This window comes from Chanodichthys erythropterus, chromosome 19 (assembly GCF_024489055.1).
Source record: "Chanodichthys erythropterus isolate Z2021 chromosome 19, ASM2448905v1, whole genome shotgun sequence".
In the NCBI taxonomy this organism is placed as follows: domain Eukaryota; kingdom Metazoa; phylum Chordata; class Actinopteri; order Cypriniformes; family Xenocyprididae; genus Chanodichthys; species Chanodichthys erythropterus.
The window spans coordinates 15,873,467-15,891,028 of record NC_090239.1 but is presented as its reverse complement, the minus strand read 5'-3'; the positions used below and the strand labels follow the sequence as shown (position 1 = coordinate 15,891,028).

The window sequence follows — 17,562 nt, the reverse complement described above, 5'->3', positions numbered from 1 at the left end:
TGTCTGAACTAAAAAAAAAAAGTTTATAATTATATTAATAAACAATTATCTTTGAAATTAGGTAAAACAAAACGTTCCCCAATTTATCCATTAGATGGCGACATTGCAACTAACCAAAATTCAAGTTGTAATTTTACCGACAATGCACACACACACACAAAAATCATATTTAGAAAAATGTTTACTCCGAGAGAGGATTTATGGCTACAGAATGCAAATAACCAGAAAAAAAAACACCTGAAAAGAAAGAGATGGTGCTAAAACGGAACATTCTTTTCTAATCTACTATAGATTATATCCTTATTTCCATTATACCATAAACGATTTTACAGAAATTATGAACTTTCATCCACTAAGACAATGCTCAGCCTGAAGCCCTCAGGCTGAAGTCAGTTTGCCTTTGGAAGAACGTGACACTATCTCATTGACGAAGCTATTGTTTTGGCCGATGACCTCTGCTTTGAGTTTGCGCAGCTCCTTTTTGACAGCCTCGTCAGACATGCCGTCAACAGGCATTGATTTAACCTTAGCCAAGAAAGCCTCGATGATCTTCTCCCCCTCCTATAGGTAAGATGACAAGACACAGCAGTTTATTAACTGTAATAGTTTAAAGCATTGAGCTGCTGAGCAAATACAAGCAATCGTTTTAATAACACATCTCACCTGTTTCTCCAGGCAGCGTTTCTTGGCTTCAGGTCCAGCTTCCTCCCCAGCTTTGGAAATATCCTGGAACTCCTCAAGCTCCAAAGCCTTCTCCCGTGCATTAGCAATCACATGCTTGGGGAAGTTAGCAAGCTCTGCCACATGAATCCCAAAGCTCTGGTCACACACGCCTAAGTCAAATCAATCATAAACATCATACACCAAGCACAATGGAAATATACAAAACAATCTGAGAGTTTTCAAAACGATTAAAGGTGCCCTAGAACCTTTTTTTAAAATATGTAATAAGTCTGAGGTGTCCCCTGAATGTGTCTGTGAAGTTTCAGCTCAAAATACCCCATAGATTTTTTTTAAATTCATTTTTTTAACTGGCTATTTTGGGGCATAATTAGAAATGAGCCGACTCAGGGTGTGTGGCCCTTTAAATCTGGTGCTCCACGCCCCAAGAGCTCACGCTTGCCTTAACATAAAAAAAAGTTCACACAGCTAATACAACCCTCAAAATGGATCTTTACAAAGTGTTCGTCATGCAGCATGTCTAAACACGTAAGTACAGTGTTTATTTTGATGTTTACATTGATTCTGAATGAGTTTGAGGCTATGCTCCGTGGCTAACGGCTAATGCTAAACTGTTGGAGAGATTTATAAAGAATGAAGTTGTGTTTATGCATTATACAGACTGCAAGTGTTTAAAAGTGAAAATAGCGACGGCTCTTATCTTCGTGAATACAGTAAGAAACGATGGAAACTAACCATATTTAACAGTACATTAGCAACATGCTAACGAAACATTTAGAAAGACCATTTACAAATATCACTAAAAATCATGTCAGTTATTATTGCTCCATCTGCCATTTTTCGCTATTGTCCTTGCTTGCTTACCTAGTCTGATGATTCAGCTGGGCACATCCAGACGTTACTGGCTGCCCTTGTCTAATGCCTTTCATAATGTTGGGAACATGGGCTGGCATATGCAAATATTGGGGGCATACACCCCGACTGTTATGTAACAGTCAGTGTTATGTTGAGATTCGCCTGTTCTTCAGAGGTCTTTTAAACAAATGAGATTTATATAAGGAGGAGGAAACGATGGAGTTTGAAACTCACTGTATGTCATTTCCATGTACTGAACTCTTGTTATTTAACTATGCTGAGATAAATTAAATTTTTGAATCTAGGGCACCTTTAAAGAGTGTAAAATGCATCTCTTTGCTTTGCTGGAAAGCTACATACCTTTTTTCACCTTGTAGAGCATTGTGAGAGTGCTATCTGTGGTCAGGGCAGTGACGTGGAGGTTACGGACAGTGGGTACCTGCTGCGCCAGTGCAGTCAGCTCATGGAAGTGAGTGGCAAACAGGCAGAAGGACTTGAGGCGGGTCGCGATGTACTCTGAGATTGCCCAGGCCAGACCAAAGCCATCATATGTAGATGTGCCTCTGCCCAGTTCATCAATAATGATGAGAGAATCCTCTGTGGCTGATCTAAAAAGCCAAAATACAAAACATGGGATGCATTTATCACAAAAGAAATGCACATATTGTAAATTAGGGCTGTCAAAATTAACATTAATTTTGCTATCAACTGTTTTCAGTTTAATGCGTTAAAAACATTTAAATTAAACAGTTAACGCAGCATCCGTTTTTTTTCTGGCATCCTTTGGCTAGCGTTACAGTATATGATCATGGTCTGAATCATTCAAGTGCTTTTAAACCATTCAAGCGTGATAAGACGATAAAGAGAACTCATTTCGGTACTGGTGCGCTGTCTGTGAAGCAGCTCTTTGTTTTCACTCATCTGAGTTTTTCTTTCGCAATTGAATGGACAAGTATCCTCGTAAACTCACTCTTAAATGAGTTAAAAAGCCTTAAATGAACGTGATGAGTTGTGAGAAAATCAGATGCGTCAGATCCACGTCATGTGTGTCAGGTCTTAAAGTGATAGCAGCCTAATAAACCTGTTGCTGTGTCATGTTAATCAAAGAACAAAAGAAAAAGAAAATCACTCACTGCTCTTGACTGAATAACCTTTGTAGCTTTAATAAAAATCTATATTCAATTTATTGTTTATCTTAAAAGGTGCCATAGAACGTCTTTTTAAAAGATGTAATATAAGTTTAAGGTGTCCCCTGAATGTGTCTGTTAAGTTTCAGCTCAAAATACCCTATAGTTTTTTTTTAAATGCCTATTTTGGGGCACCATTAAATATGAGCCGATTTAGGCTGCGGCCCCTTTAAATTCTCGTGCTCTCCGCCCACGGAGCTAAAGTTCACACAGCTATTATAACCCTCAAAATGGATCTTTACAAAGTGTTCATCATGCAGCATGTATAATTGCAGTATAGTATAGTATTTTTTTGGATGTTTACATTTGATTCTGAATGAGTTTGATAGTGCTCCGTGGCTAAAGCTTTACACATTACACACTGTTGGAGAGATTTATAAAGAATGAAGTTGTGTTTATGAATTATACAGACTGCAAGTGTTTAAAAAATGAAAATAACGACGGCTCTTGTCTCCGTGAATACAGTAAGAAATGATGGAAACTTTAACCACATTTAACAGTTCATTAGCAACATGCTAACGAAACATTTAGAAAGACAATTTACAAATATCACTAAAAATATCATGATATCATGGATCATGTCAGTTATTATTGCTCCATTTGCCATTTTTCGCTATTGTTCTTGCTTGCTTACCTAGTCTGTGATTCAGCTGTGCAGATCCAGACATTAATACTGGCTGCCCTTGTCTAATGCCTTGAACATGGGCTGACATATGCAAATATTGGGGGCGTGCATATTAATGATCCCGACTGTTACATAACAGTCGGTGTTATGTTGAGATTCGCCTGTTCTTCGGAGGTCTTTTAAACAAATGAGATTTATATAAGGAGGAGGAAACAATGGTGTTTGAGACTCACTATATGTCATTTCCATGTACTGAACTCTTGTTATTAAACTATGCCAAGATAAATTCAATTTTTAATTCTAGGGCACCTTTAAGATTAAATTTAAGTGAACTTAAAGTTGTTCTTTTTAAAAGCTTATTAAATGTTAAAAATTATGGCTTTCAATTATAATTTAACGTTGTATGGCTATAATTTAAAAAAAAAAAAAATCCACTTAATAGAGATATCAGTATCAGTACTGGTATCAGTGATGCAGGCCTTCATTCATTGTACATAGGAAAAAGATGCCATTAAAACGTATTTAAAATATACCATCCTTATGTTGGTTCTACATTAATTTGGAGATACAATGTGAAATTATTACAATATAAAAATATTATAATAATCTGCGATTAATTACAGAAAAAAAATATTAATTTGTTTTTTTATTGATTGACATCATTATCGTAAATGCATCAAATGCATAAAATTGTGATAATGTATGCTGGAAGCATTCAAAAAACAAATCATAAAATACTGTATAATGCTAAATGTTTTAAAGAAATTCTCAGGTTTAACACAAGTTAAAGTCACTATAAAATCAAAACTGATAACTGGCGCGATGATGGGACAACCTGTCACTCACATGAGATCACAGCAATAGCAAACAATCCAATCAATTACCGATGGACAAAATCAAGACCCGCCCTACATTTTTTCTTGTTTGAGAAGCTGTTTCACTCGGATATACGACACAATAGGGATGAAAAGACTATAGTTTCATGCCGAATTTAAATTCAACTGACAGCATTTGCAGCATAACGTTTATTACTACAAAAAAATAAATAAAGGCTACAGTGAGGCAGTGGAAGTGAAGAGACAAAAGCAGAAATATGAAGCTTATAAGTTTATAAAAGCCCTTACATAATTAAGTGCTTTTATAAATTTTAAACTTGTGTAGTCAATTGGTAAAACTATTTTAATAATTTCTAGAGTCATTTTAGGGTTTATGCCATTGTTATCACAGTATCGCATGTTATCGTTGTTGTTAGTAAGTGACTTTTTCCACACTAAAATCATGCATATTGTTTACATCTTGTAGCTAAACTACAAGTGGGTAAAGTGAGTATTTTAATGTTTACAGTTTGGCCCCATTTACTTCCATTGTAAGTGCCCTTTTTTTTTTTTTTTTTTAAAAAGGAGGGACAAGCAAAAATTGATTGTTGATTATTACTGAATTTACATCTTAACTTATATTGAACCTGGAAAATTTCTTTAAATATAATGGGAGTATAAAATGTTTCAAATGTGAGTTCTGACCGAAGAATAGCAGCCGTCTCCAGCATCTCAGCCATAAAGGTGGACACTCCTTTGATTTGGCTGTCCCCCGCACCCACTCGAGCGAGCACACAGTCCACCACACTCAGCTCTGCCTCATCACATGGCACAAAACAGCCAATCTGTGCCATCAGCACGATCACACCCACCTGACGGATGTATGTAGATTTACCACCCATATTTGGACCTAAAAAGAAATCAGAAACTTAGATTATGGATTAATGCATTTATGTACATGAATCTTCCATTTAAAGCTAGTATTCATCCACCACAAGCTAATTTTTTATAACCCTTCAAACAAATAAGAGCTTACCTGTGATGATATGAAACATCTCCTCCCCCCTTGTGAAGGTGACATCATTGGGAATAAAAGCCACATCATCTTGGGCTTCAACACAGGGATGTCTTGCTGCTTTCACAAAGAGTCTCCCTGATCCTTTCTCTAGTATTTTCGGCCTAATGTAAGGCACTGGGGCAGCATGGGACACCACAGCAAAGCTTACCACTGCATCCAGCTGAGCTATCACCTCATTTAGAGTCTGTACTGGATCCACATAGCCTATGGTAAAAACACAGGATTATTAAACTATTCATTTTTAACGTGCTCACAACTTTATTAACCAAAATTAAAAACACCAAAATGACAAAAGGCTAACGTGTTCAGTGCACATTAAGACCTATAAACATTTGTGGATTAATGTTGATAACCACAGAAAATAATTTTAAACCATAAACCTGGCTAAACTCACAATGAAATTAAATGGTACAATTTTTTTAATGGAACATTAGATCGCACCAGTTATCAAACAACAACCGTTTAGCCTGCAATCCTAAAAACTGCAAAAGGAAAAAATCGAGTCACGCCCTACTTTTCCTGTTTCTCTCGGATATGTCACTATGTAAGAAAAGACAATCAGAATGTCCATATCATGCTGACATTATTATTTAAATGCTTATATTATAACAATTCTTCCCTAAAATTAGTTATTTAACATGTTTTCTAACCTGTCATTTTTATGAATATTCTTGCAATCATTTTTATGAATATTCTTGCATTGTTTTGACATATGTTAATACAACATAACGACTAACTATAATGATAACTATATTAGCTTTCACACCCACGGATGATATAACATTGTTTATTGTAATCGTGCAGTGCAGTTATGTCATCCACCACTTTAACTGCTCAAACTATTTAAAGGGTTAGTTCACCCAAAAATGAAAATTCTGTCATTTATTACTCACCCTCATGCCATTCCACACCCATATGACCTTAGTTAATCTTCAGAACACAAATTAAGATATTTTAGTTGAAATCCAATAGCTCCATGAGGCCTCCATAGGGAGCAATGGACACTTCCACCCTCAAGATCCATAAAGGTACTTAAAACATATTTAAATCAGTTCATGTGAGTACAGTGGTTCAATATTAATATTATAAAGCGACGAGAATATTTTTGGAACACCAAAAAAAACTAAATAGCAACTTTTTTAGTGACTGTTCGGAGCGCCAAAGTCACGTGTTTTCAGCCTTTGGCAGTTTGACACGTGATCTGAATCATGATTCGACACGCTGATTCATTTATGCTCCGATGCTTCATGAAGCAGTGTTCTGAAATCGGCCATCACTAAATAAGTCGTTATTTTGTTTTTTTGGCGCTCCAAAAATATTCTCGTTGCTTTATAATATTAAGATAGAACCACTGTACTCACATGAACTGATTTAAATATGTTTTTAGTACCGTTATGGATCTTGACAGAGGAAATGTCATGGCTCCCTATGGAGGCCTCACGGAGCTATCGGATTTCAACTAAAATATCTTAATTTGTGTTCTGAAGATTAATGAAGGTCTTACGGGTGTGGAACAGCATGAGGGTGAGTAATAAATGACAATTTTCATTTTTGGGTGAACTAACCCTTTAACTCTAGATGGATTCTAGTTTGCTGTCAATGATTTTATCATACATTAGTTGGAAAAATCGTTCTGGAAAAGATTTCAACAGTATCGTTCCTCAGAGTCATTTTTGTAGTTGTGGTGTGGACTTCCCTATTCTCATGCAATTCAAGCAATTTGTAAAACCTTATAGTTATCACAGGAAACGTCCTTGTTGTGAATGGGCTTAATCTGTATTTAATCCACAATTACGATCAGATTAAAGATAAAAACCACATGGAACAACCCTTTAAAAATGACTCACCAGCGGCTATGCTGATGATCTCTTTGACGATGGCGTTCTGAGCCTCTTCATACTCTTCTCTGCTTTTAGTGTACTCTTCATTCAAAGAGCTCAGCTTACTGTGAAACAGACAACTCAATCACTTACTGAGAACTCCAACCATTAGCTGCACCAGTATTTAAACATCTCATACAACATCTCTCTTGCCTGTTAGTGAATCGCACTCCATTCTTCTGAACATCTAAAGTTGTGAATTTCTTGTTGTTGCGAAGGCTCTTTTCTTCTTTGCACGTGACTCGGAAAAAGTAACCGATCTGTGCATTGGATTCAAGCTTCACAGTCTTGGCTGCTTCCAACCCTAAAGACCAACATTTGTTAGTAGTTCAACACAAAAATGCTTAATGGAGAACGGATTTAATTTTCACACTTCGATCACTTACCAAGCTCACGAGCCGCACTGCTCAAGGCGGCCTGCATGGCTTTCTCCAAACGATCCATGTTCTCCCTGAGCTCGCTCAATGTGGGATCAAATGAGGGTTTTACTAGGAACTCATGATGCTCAATCTGGAGAAAACAAAACAGCGTCACACGTTTAAGGAAATTTAGTTCTTGGCCAAAGCAACTTACAAAATGATCTTAAAGTTTGTTTAAAGCACAAAGTGCAGATGAGTAGACCTGGTTCATGTCCAGTGTGGTTTCAATCATCTCCTGAAATTTAGAGAAGTCAGAGACAAGGTCGTTAAGGGGAGAGATGAATGCTGCGTGCAGGAGGACCTGATGTTTCCCTGTTAATAGATTAAAATACAGCTGTCAGTCATTGTGGTGTTGCTCAATGCAAATTAAAAGGTTAACAGGCAATGTTTGCAAGTATGTGATCGGCTAAAGACAAAAAAGAAGGAAATTAGTATTAAAAATATTTTATTTTATTAAATAAATAAAGAAATATCTTACTATTTCAATTATACGTACAGTACAGTCCAAAAGTTTGGAACCACTAAGATTTTTAATGTTTTTAAAAGAAGTTTCGTCTGCTCACCAAGGCTACATTTATTTAATTAAAAATACAGTAAAAACAGTAATATTGTGAAATATTATTACAATTTAAAATAACTGTTTTCTATTTGAATATATTTCACAAAGTAATTTATTCCTGTGATGTAAAGCTGAATTTTCAGCATCATTACTCCAGTCTTCAGTGTCACATGATCCTTCAGAAATCATTCTAATATGCTGATCTGCTGCTCAAGAAACATTTAATGTGTACAATTGTACAAAATATTTGATGAATAGAAAGTTCAAAAGAACAGTGTTTATCTGAAATCTAATCTTTTGTAACATTATAAATGTCTTTACTGCCACTTTTGATTGATTTAATGCATCCTAGCTGAATAAAAGTATTAATTTCTTAAAATTTCTTTTCCAAAAAAAAAAAAAAAAAAATTCTTACTGACCCCAAACTTTGACACAAAACTCTTTTGAACTTTCTATTCATCAAGGAATCCTGAAAAAAAGCACACAACTGTTTTCAACACTGAAAATAATCATAAATGTTTATTGAGCAGCAAATCAGCATATTAGAATGATTTCTGAAGGATCATGTGACACTGAAGACTGGAGTAATGATGCTGAAAATTCAGCTTTACTTTGTCAAATATATTTAAATAGTATACAGTTATTTTAAATTGTAATAATATTTCACAATATTACTGTTTTTTACTGTATTTTTAATTAAATAAATGTAGCCTTGGTGAGCAGACGAAACTTCTTTTAAAAACATAAAAATCTTAGTGGTTCCAAACTTTTGGACTGTACTGTACATACTATTGTACTCTAAAATTTAATAATGGTGTATTTAATAATCATCATAAAATATTACATCATAATACATTATATGTTTATAATAAAATTATATAGTTATTAATATTATTATTATTATTAATAATAATAAATATAATTATTATTTTATTTTTACAGAACAGCAGCAAAATTATAATACTTAAAATTTATGGTTGTCTTAATTTCTTTGTTTCTCTTTGTTGACAACAGATTAATCTTATTACGAATTTGGGAAGATGGATGGCGGATTGGTGCATGTTCCCAAATGCAAAACTCAAACACACAGCACTTGCAGAGTAGCATTTACTGTGAATCGAAACTGAAAATGAATACAGTGCTGTGCTTTACTGTGAGAAACACGGCATGTCAGAGTATACACTTCTATAGTTACATCACAGCCGTTGTGATTTGATTCAGCAATCCAAAAACTTTATTTACACTTTTCACGTGGGTAATACTTTAAGTCGGAAAATGTGGAAATCCGTATAAAATACGGAAAAAAAAAAAATCACATCCCTGGTTTTGCTTACCACAGTATCTCTCCAATGCCAGCACCAGATTCGGCAGTTGCCCGACAGCTTGATAGACCCGATAACAGTCCTGTAAAGTAGAGCTCTGACGCTGGAACTTCTTTGCCATCCGGTTCAGGTCTGGAAAACGGCGGAGAAGATCCTCTTGACAACTTTTCCTCAGCTCAGAGTCTTCCACAAAAGTCTCCACAAGGTCCAGTCTGCACAACATGATCACAAATGTGTAATAACAAATAGTCTCAAGCAAAAGCACACCCTCTATGATGTTAAAAATGCTGCATCCACAAAAAAAAAAGAGCTGCCGAGTCTAATGATGGTCAACTGATATCAAACCATAGCTCAGTCTTATCACTTCATTTTTCAAAACAAATCATACACTACTGTTCAAAATATATATATATATTTTTGTAAGTAATTAATTCTTTTATTGAGAAGGATGCATTAAATTTATCAAAAATTACCATCCCCAAACTTTTAAACAGTAGTGTACAAGCAAAATTATAAATAAAATCAATATGAAATCTTACATGACTTGTATGTAACATCCTATGAGATGTCCTATAAGATTCCATAAATATGCAATGTATTAAAACATACTGAATCAAATGAATGCCATTCAAATGTCAAGATTTAAAAGGTATAGTAGGGCTGATCTAGACTCACAAGCTTACGATTCAATTCTGATTTTGATTCTATTCGATTCAGTATCAATTAATTTGGATACATATATCAGGTACAGTACATGGCAGATTTTCTCAAGGAAAAAAATCTCAATTAAACTACACACAATGATGTTTTTATTGTAATAAAGTTATACTAATAACTTTTTTTTATTACATAGCTTAAGTATGTTTCTACTCCAATTCATTTTTTGGAATATAAACATTTAAATGGTGTGTCATAAAAAGATTTATTCAAAGTCAAACATACATTAAATATTTAACAGTAAAATATATAGCTAATGAATATGCTATATAGTGCATCATAAATTTAGCAAAATGCTTTTCTCTAGAGTTAATTTTTCTTACTGACTAATGAGTTTTTGGACATTTTCTGAGGCAAGTGTGACATTACGTGACATTGTTTACAAGCTGTTTTATTGTCCTCCTTTCTCAGTTGAAATACTGATCGAGCAATACATGACACGGATTTCGGTAAATTGTACTGTAACTTTCAAAATAACATATCGGCGTTCATTCATGTTTATTTTGTGCTGTAACTAGCAGTAAAGCAGAAGAGATGATTTAAATTCTGTCTTTGTTTCATATCATAAGTAAGAAATGACAAAGCTTATTGTGATTTATTGAATGAGAGGGGCAAAAATAATCAACTGAAAAAAAGCATAGATTCGTGTGATTTAAGAATCAATATCAGTTCATAAAAATGAGAATCAATTAAAAAAAAAAAAATTATATATATATATATATATATATATATTTTTTTTTTTTTTTTTTCCCAGCCCAAATGTGCAAACAAAAGTCTAACCTTTCTTCTATCTTATTTTTGTCAATGAGAGGCTGTTTGATCCACTGGTTGACCAACCGCTGTCCTTGTGGGGTACGACATTTGTTTAAAAGGCCTGCCAGGGAGTGTGTGCCTGTAGCATCATCAGAGGAACCCTGAGAAATCATAGAGGAAGAACATATCAGAACTCAAAATAAACAGAACTCAAAATAAGAAATTGCATTTTTTTTTTTTTTTTTTTTTTTTTTTGAATAAACCCTTACCTGGAAGAGATTTAGGGCCTGTACAGCAGCATTATCCAGACGCATGTACTGGTTGAGGTCAAATGTGGTCATCTTGAAGGATCCAAAATTGGCCTCATCTGAGAGGAGCTCCAGGTATTTGATGACTGCTTCTAAGCAAGACATTGCAATCTGGAAAAGCAATAGCCCGATTAAATCTGCAGGTGAACCACCTGAAATGACGCACTTCTAACTTGTGTTGCAGCACCGCAAACCTGTTTCTCCATTTCTGGAAGGGCAGCACTGGACACCGTCTCTCCCTTGCGGGCCTTCAGTAGGCGATTCAGATCCTGCACAATGTCTTTGGTTGTGAACTCAGATTTCTTCCTGTCTGTGAGCAGAATGCCACCCCGCTGTACCACCTGAATTATGAACAGCAACCAGCATGTATGAAAGGAATGTTTATAGTTATAAAATGTTGTTCTAGGGATGCAGTGATATTAAAGTGGTCATAAAAAGCATTTCCAGATCTTTATATTATCGAAAAAGTCATATTTGTAAAAACGATAATTTTCAAAAGCAGTATCGCTCTTGTAACTGATGGACAGACATGAATTGTTAAACTCATCATAAAATCAAAATTAACAATTCTTGTTTTATGGAATATTGCAGTATTATAAATGATTTATCCATGCACATTAGTTTTTTTATTAATTTCCTCATAATCTTTAATCAAAATGACTACTGCCTCTCGCAACATCTCTTCTCTGATGATGTGTATACTGGTGCGAGGGCAGGATGAACTGTCAATCACATGAGATCACAGCAATAGAAAACAACAACAATTTAACAATCCAATAGGGCTGCACGATATATCGCATGCGATTCTCACGCGCATTTCATCAGTAAAGCCGGTTCCCTGATTACCGTTAAATCTCCATCACCTGCTTTCAAATGGAGCGGCATTTAATAGACAGAGCCGTAGATCACTGAAAAGCCACGCAATATTGCGTTCATTATCGAAGGCGATTCATCTGCGATATGAACGCGATATTGCTTTTCGGCTTTTCATATCATGCAGCCCTACAATCCAATCAATTCCTGATGGACAAAATCAAGTCCCATCCCAAATTTTTTCTTGTTCAAGAAGCCGTTTCACTCATCATAATAGGGAAGAAAAGACTCTCTCAACTTCATTTTAATGCCGACTTGATTTACAGATGAAAATCGAGACTTTCAAATCTTGTTATGCGTTATGTAAAAAAAATGATATTCATTTTGAGATTACATTTAAAGGGTCAGTTCAACCAAAAATGAAATTTCTGTCATTAAGTACTCAACCTCATGTTGTTTTTACTACCTTTCTGAAACTCAAAAGGTGCAATGATGTTGCTGCCTATGTGTGATTCAGAAACCCTCGGATTTCATCAAAAATATCTTAATTTGTGTTCAGAAGATGAACGGAGGGTGAGTAATTAATGACAGAACTTTCATTTTTGGGTGAACTAACCCTTTAACAGTGCTATTCATTTATTTGTTTTGAAAGATTAACTTTGAGTATTAGATGATGGCTTAATGTATAGGAAAATAATAGACAATTCCCAATATCAAACAATACCATTTACCAAAACGAGTTATTAAAGGGATAGTTCACCCAAAAATTTAAATTCTGTCATCATTTAATCTCCCTCAAGTTGTTCCAAACCTTCTGTTGTACACAAAGGAAGATATTTGAAAGAATGTTTGTAACCAAGCAGATCACACCCCCCATTGACTACCATAGTACTTTTTTTTCCTACTATGGTAGTCAATGAGGGAGCGAGATCTGCTTGGTTACAAACATTCTTCCAAATATCTTCCTTTGTGTACAACAGAACAAAGAAACTTATACAGGTTTGGAACACCTTGAGGGTGAGTAAATGATGACAGAATTTTCATTTTTGGGTAAACTATACCTTTAACTAACATGGCACCAATATACCATGCATCCCTATCTTGTTTCAAAACACACAATCTGGCATCTATTAGAACGTTACCTGTTTGAGTTTCCCAAGGTCTCCACCTGCATCTCCTCCAGGAAGCACACACTCTTTGGGACCGATCTGCACAAGAAGAGCCTCCAGATTGGAAAACTGATCATTGTCTGGGAATTCACACACACCGAGTTTCCTGAGCGTGCTGTCTACATAGCCAACACCGACAACACGCTGTCCGTCAGCCCCCGTGCCAAGACGAACCCCGACGACACCAGCTGCACCCTCCCCAGGTCCTCCTCCACTGCCAAACAAAATCTCCTCAAACTGGGTCAGGTTTCCTGGAGAAGCCTGGGATGCAAAACACAAACATAATGAGACTGGGAGAGGTGAGACTGAGAAAAATGTAATAAAACACTAAAGAATATAAGATACCTTGAAAGATATCTGCCAGTCATGATCTTTGCTACTCTTACTGGCATTCTTGTACACCTCCACCCGGTACTGCCTGACCAGCAGCAGGTCCCTCACAAATGACTCAAAGTTCATCTTACTGAGAACCACACTCTCCAACCTCTTGTTTCCTGGGTAAATTCAAAGTACAGTACCTTTATTAAACTTAATTATAGATATAATAATATAATCAACAAACTGATAATATACTGATTATATTATATGCAAGATTCATATATCTGCACAATAGAAAGAAACAAAGAATTAGATATCTTTAATGAACTTTTTTTTTTTTATTAAATAATTCCATAACTTAACAGCCAACCTGTGCCCAGGTTTTTGATGACTCCGTTCGTCTTGAAAACCTCCTTGGCTGCAAAAACCGCATCTTTTCCGTGTACCGTATAGTAATCGTTTCGATCAAAAACTCTCACTGTGGTGTCAGGTTTCTCAGGCATAGAAAAATAAAAATTCAAGAATCCATGTTCAGATGCACTGTCCATAGACAGATTTTGTTTAGGTTGCACCGCCATGCTGGAATCTCCCGCCACAGCACAGGCGCGCCGCGAGGGTCAAAGGCAAACGGGGCGGAGCTAAAATGACGACAACCACACTTCACGTAAAGAATGGTTATTTTGTAACAATTCTTTTAAACGTATTTATCGCTAATATCATGTTAAAATCTTCATTGTGTCCAAATTTAAATTGAGCATAGATGTGAACTTCACTTTTTTGTGATGTACAACCCGAGACTTGGATCTTTTTGGCACTGAATCGTAGAAGAAAACTCTGGCAGGATATTTGCCAGATGCCAGTACATTGTACATTTCATATATAAAGACTTTGAGCATTATTTTAAGGATGTTTTGTTTGGGTTTATCACTTTTGAGAAGCAATATGAAAATGTTTATTTTCTTTGCAACATGATTATTTTGCTTGCAAAATATGTTGTCCACAAATGTAAGGCATTTTCTCACCCTCAAAAAGATATTAGGATTTATATTAAATCTTTATTCACCTCTTGTAACAAAAAAAGCTACCAAAACATGTAAGCTCACACTCTTTTTGTGTAATATTTTTGTAAACAATTGCTCATATATTGACTGTGTGTATGTGTATATATATATACATACATACAATCTCACAGAAGTGACTACACCCCTCACATTTTTGTAAATATTTTATTATATCTTTTCATGTGACAACACTGCAGAAATGATACTTTGCTACAATGTAAAGTAGTGAGTGTACAGCTTGTATAACAGTGTAAATTTGCTGTCCTCTCAAAATAACTCAACACACAGCCATTAATGTCTAAACCGCTGGCCACTTATATACATATATATATGTTTGTGTGTGTGTGTGTGTGTATACACACTATATGTATATAATGTTCCTTGTACACCCAGTTGCTCATATTTAATAAATGTTGAGTCATGCCTTTTAGAAAAAAAAAGAAAAAAAAAAACATTTATTTGAAAAATGCTAACAAATTATTAAACTGAAAACAAGTTATTTATGATTAATATTATTAACTTACCCTACTATGAACAAACACCTCTTTTTCTGTGTTGTGGCATTGAATAAAAAACATGGAAACAAATTTTCCACAACAAATAAGTGCATAATGTTATTTTAATATCTTAATATTCTAATTATAAGATCAAGGATACTGAATGATATAATTATTATATATGCTGCTATCTTTTTGCAGTGCATGAGCTGGAAATACATACATAGCCTATATCTCATTTAACTAGAACTGAGAATAATATCCATATGCTGTTATATTAATAATGTACTATGATTAAATCTTTGATCCAGCTATTTACTGACTTGTATTCATAATATGATACTAATGTCACAAGACTTTAGTTGTTTAACATGCAAGTATAGCTGTCATAATCAACAGCACAGTAGTTCTGAATATGTCTGAATCACAGTTTATATCTGATTGAAAATAGTTGTTTTGCATGTGTCGGGTTAATCACAGATCAGCAAGATCACATTTAATGATGGTTATTTGTTTCATTCCCTGAGGCAAGATAACCATCCATTCTGTGTGAAGCTGTAATTAAAGGACTGATCATTTAAGCCCTCACTCTGAGCTTCAGTCAAACAAGGCTTGTATAAATATATGGCAAGTTGCTGAAAAACAATAGTAGCTTTTAGCATGCTTGAAGTGTTTAACAGGTGAACTATCCCTTTATGTCAAGAGATGTGGATTTGGAAGTTGCAATAGCAGGTAAGTGTCACTTGGTGTCAGAACTGAGCTAGTAAGGCCAGAATGAAAAGTGATCCATCTCTGCAGGGATTCTACATGAAAAACTCCTTACATAACAGCTACTTCAGCTGTGTGCCTCTCTAAAGTATCTTCACTTCATTCACTGAATGAACAGACCTGAGAAACGGCTGTGGCAAACATTTGAACTGTATGTTAGCCTACAAAGCACAATTTGCATGTGTACATCATACAGGTAAGCACTGTGCCAACATATGTGCACAAATGCAAACTTTTTCCACTGAAAGTCACAAAGAAAACAGGTTGAAGGACAAACCAAGGCAGCTGAGGCATTAGTGTCACATCTATATTATCAAATATCTCCCTTCAGTCAAATGTATCCATTTTTACGCGTCTGCATACATCATTTACTGACCCTCGTGTCCAGATGTGACTTTTTCAGTGCAACCTAGAAGATAATTTGAGAAATTTATTTAATGTTGTTGTTGGTGTTGTCAAGTCTATGCAATGAAAGTAAATGGTAACCAAAATTGTTTGGTTAGCAACTTTTGTGTTATGCAGAAGAAAGTTGTAAAGGTTTGGAATGACATGAGTGTGAGTACATTTCTGTGTGAACTATTCCTTTAACTATTTCTTTAAAACTATTGGTTTTATGATTACACTTCTTACATTCAACAATAATCATTCTATAAAAATCACTTCTTCTGCATCTTATCAAACTTCTGTAGTGTGCGTGAAGTTGAAAAGTTGAGATGTGTACAGTGGTGTGTGTTCAGTGGAAGAATTAGAGGGTGGTTAGTTACTGACTAAACTTAAGGCTTTACCTAGAATTGATTTCTTAAGGTTAATACATAAAATTATGTTTGGCTAAACTTTTAAGTATGTTTACAAATGAATATTACATACTATATACAAAAGGGACCGCCAAAATATGGGCAAAAAATGGGCCAAGCCCAAAATGGATAAAAAGTAAGGGTACGTTTACACAACAACAATGTACTAAAAACTGAAAAGTTGTCGTGTAAATGAACGGCAAAAACGCATAAAATGTTTTGCATTTTTAGTTGAAAATGGTGTCGTGTAAACGGCCCCTGTGCTTTTAATTGTCTTAACCACAGATTATTGGTCAGGACATTAGCAAAATTTAAGCAAATGCACTACTTAAAAAGAAAAAACATCAAAGACAGAATGAAGTTTTTGGCAGAATATGCGAAGTTGTCAGTGTAGAATGATGGATCACAATGAAACAGGAGTTGCATGGTGATGCTCTAGAGCAGTGTCTTCGAAAATCTGGTGAGAAATATACTAATAAATGCATCTCTACACAGTGAAGCATGGAGGAAGTGTGGGGAGCCTTTTTAGCTGCTGGTATTGGTGAGCTACTTCTCTGTGAAAAGTCATTTAATGCTTTGGAGTACAGGAGAATATTGCAGAATGGCTTGCTTCCTACAAATGAAAAGATGTTATCTAAAGAGGAATGATCAAAAGACAATGCTCCTACCCAAATTACAAAGATTACAAAGAAGTGAAGCCCATCAGACTCATGTTTTGGCCTGGTCAGAATCCAGGTTTGAACCATATAATGACTATTTGGTCTCACATTAAATTCAAATGAACTGGGAGACATTTTTAAACAACTCATGAACTGTTTGAAGCCAATAACATTGATTGGAACAACACTGACCCAATCTCCTGTAAAAAAAAAAAATCCTGACCAGTGATTTGTGATTAAAATGGTTACGACCATTAAAAGACCACTAAATATTTTGCCATTTT

At 35.1% G+C, this 17,562-nt stretch overlaps 1 protein-coding gene across 1 annotated transcript; it reads right to left on the bottom strand.

The window, feature by feature from the left end:
- Positions 1-127: 127 nt before the first annotated feature.
- On the bottom strand, positions 128-14,096 carry msh2 (mutS homolog 2 (E. coli)). The gene is made up of 16 exons (XM_067369050.1): positions 13,870-14,096; positions 13,527-13,675; positions 13,155-13,442; positions 11,394-11,540; positions 11,161-11,310; positions 10,919-11,052; positions 9,434-9,633; positions 7,743-7,852; positions 7,508-7,631; positions 7,275-7,425; positions 7,089-7,186; positions 5,200-5,445; positions 4,869-5,073; positions 1,897-2,144; positions 664-833; positions 128-561 (listed from the first exon to the last, which is right to left on the bottom strand). The coding sequence occupies exons 1-16, from the start codon at positions 14,075-14,077 to the stop codon at positions 379-381; spliced, it is 2,811 nt and encodes a 936-aa protein (XP_067225151.1). The 5' UTR covers positions 14,078-14,096; the 3' UTR covers positions 128-378.
- Positions 14,097-17,562: the final 3,466 nt, after the last annotated feature.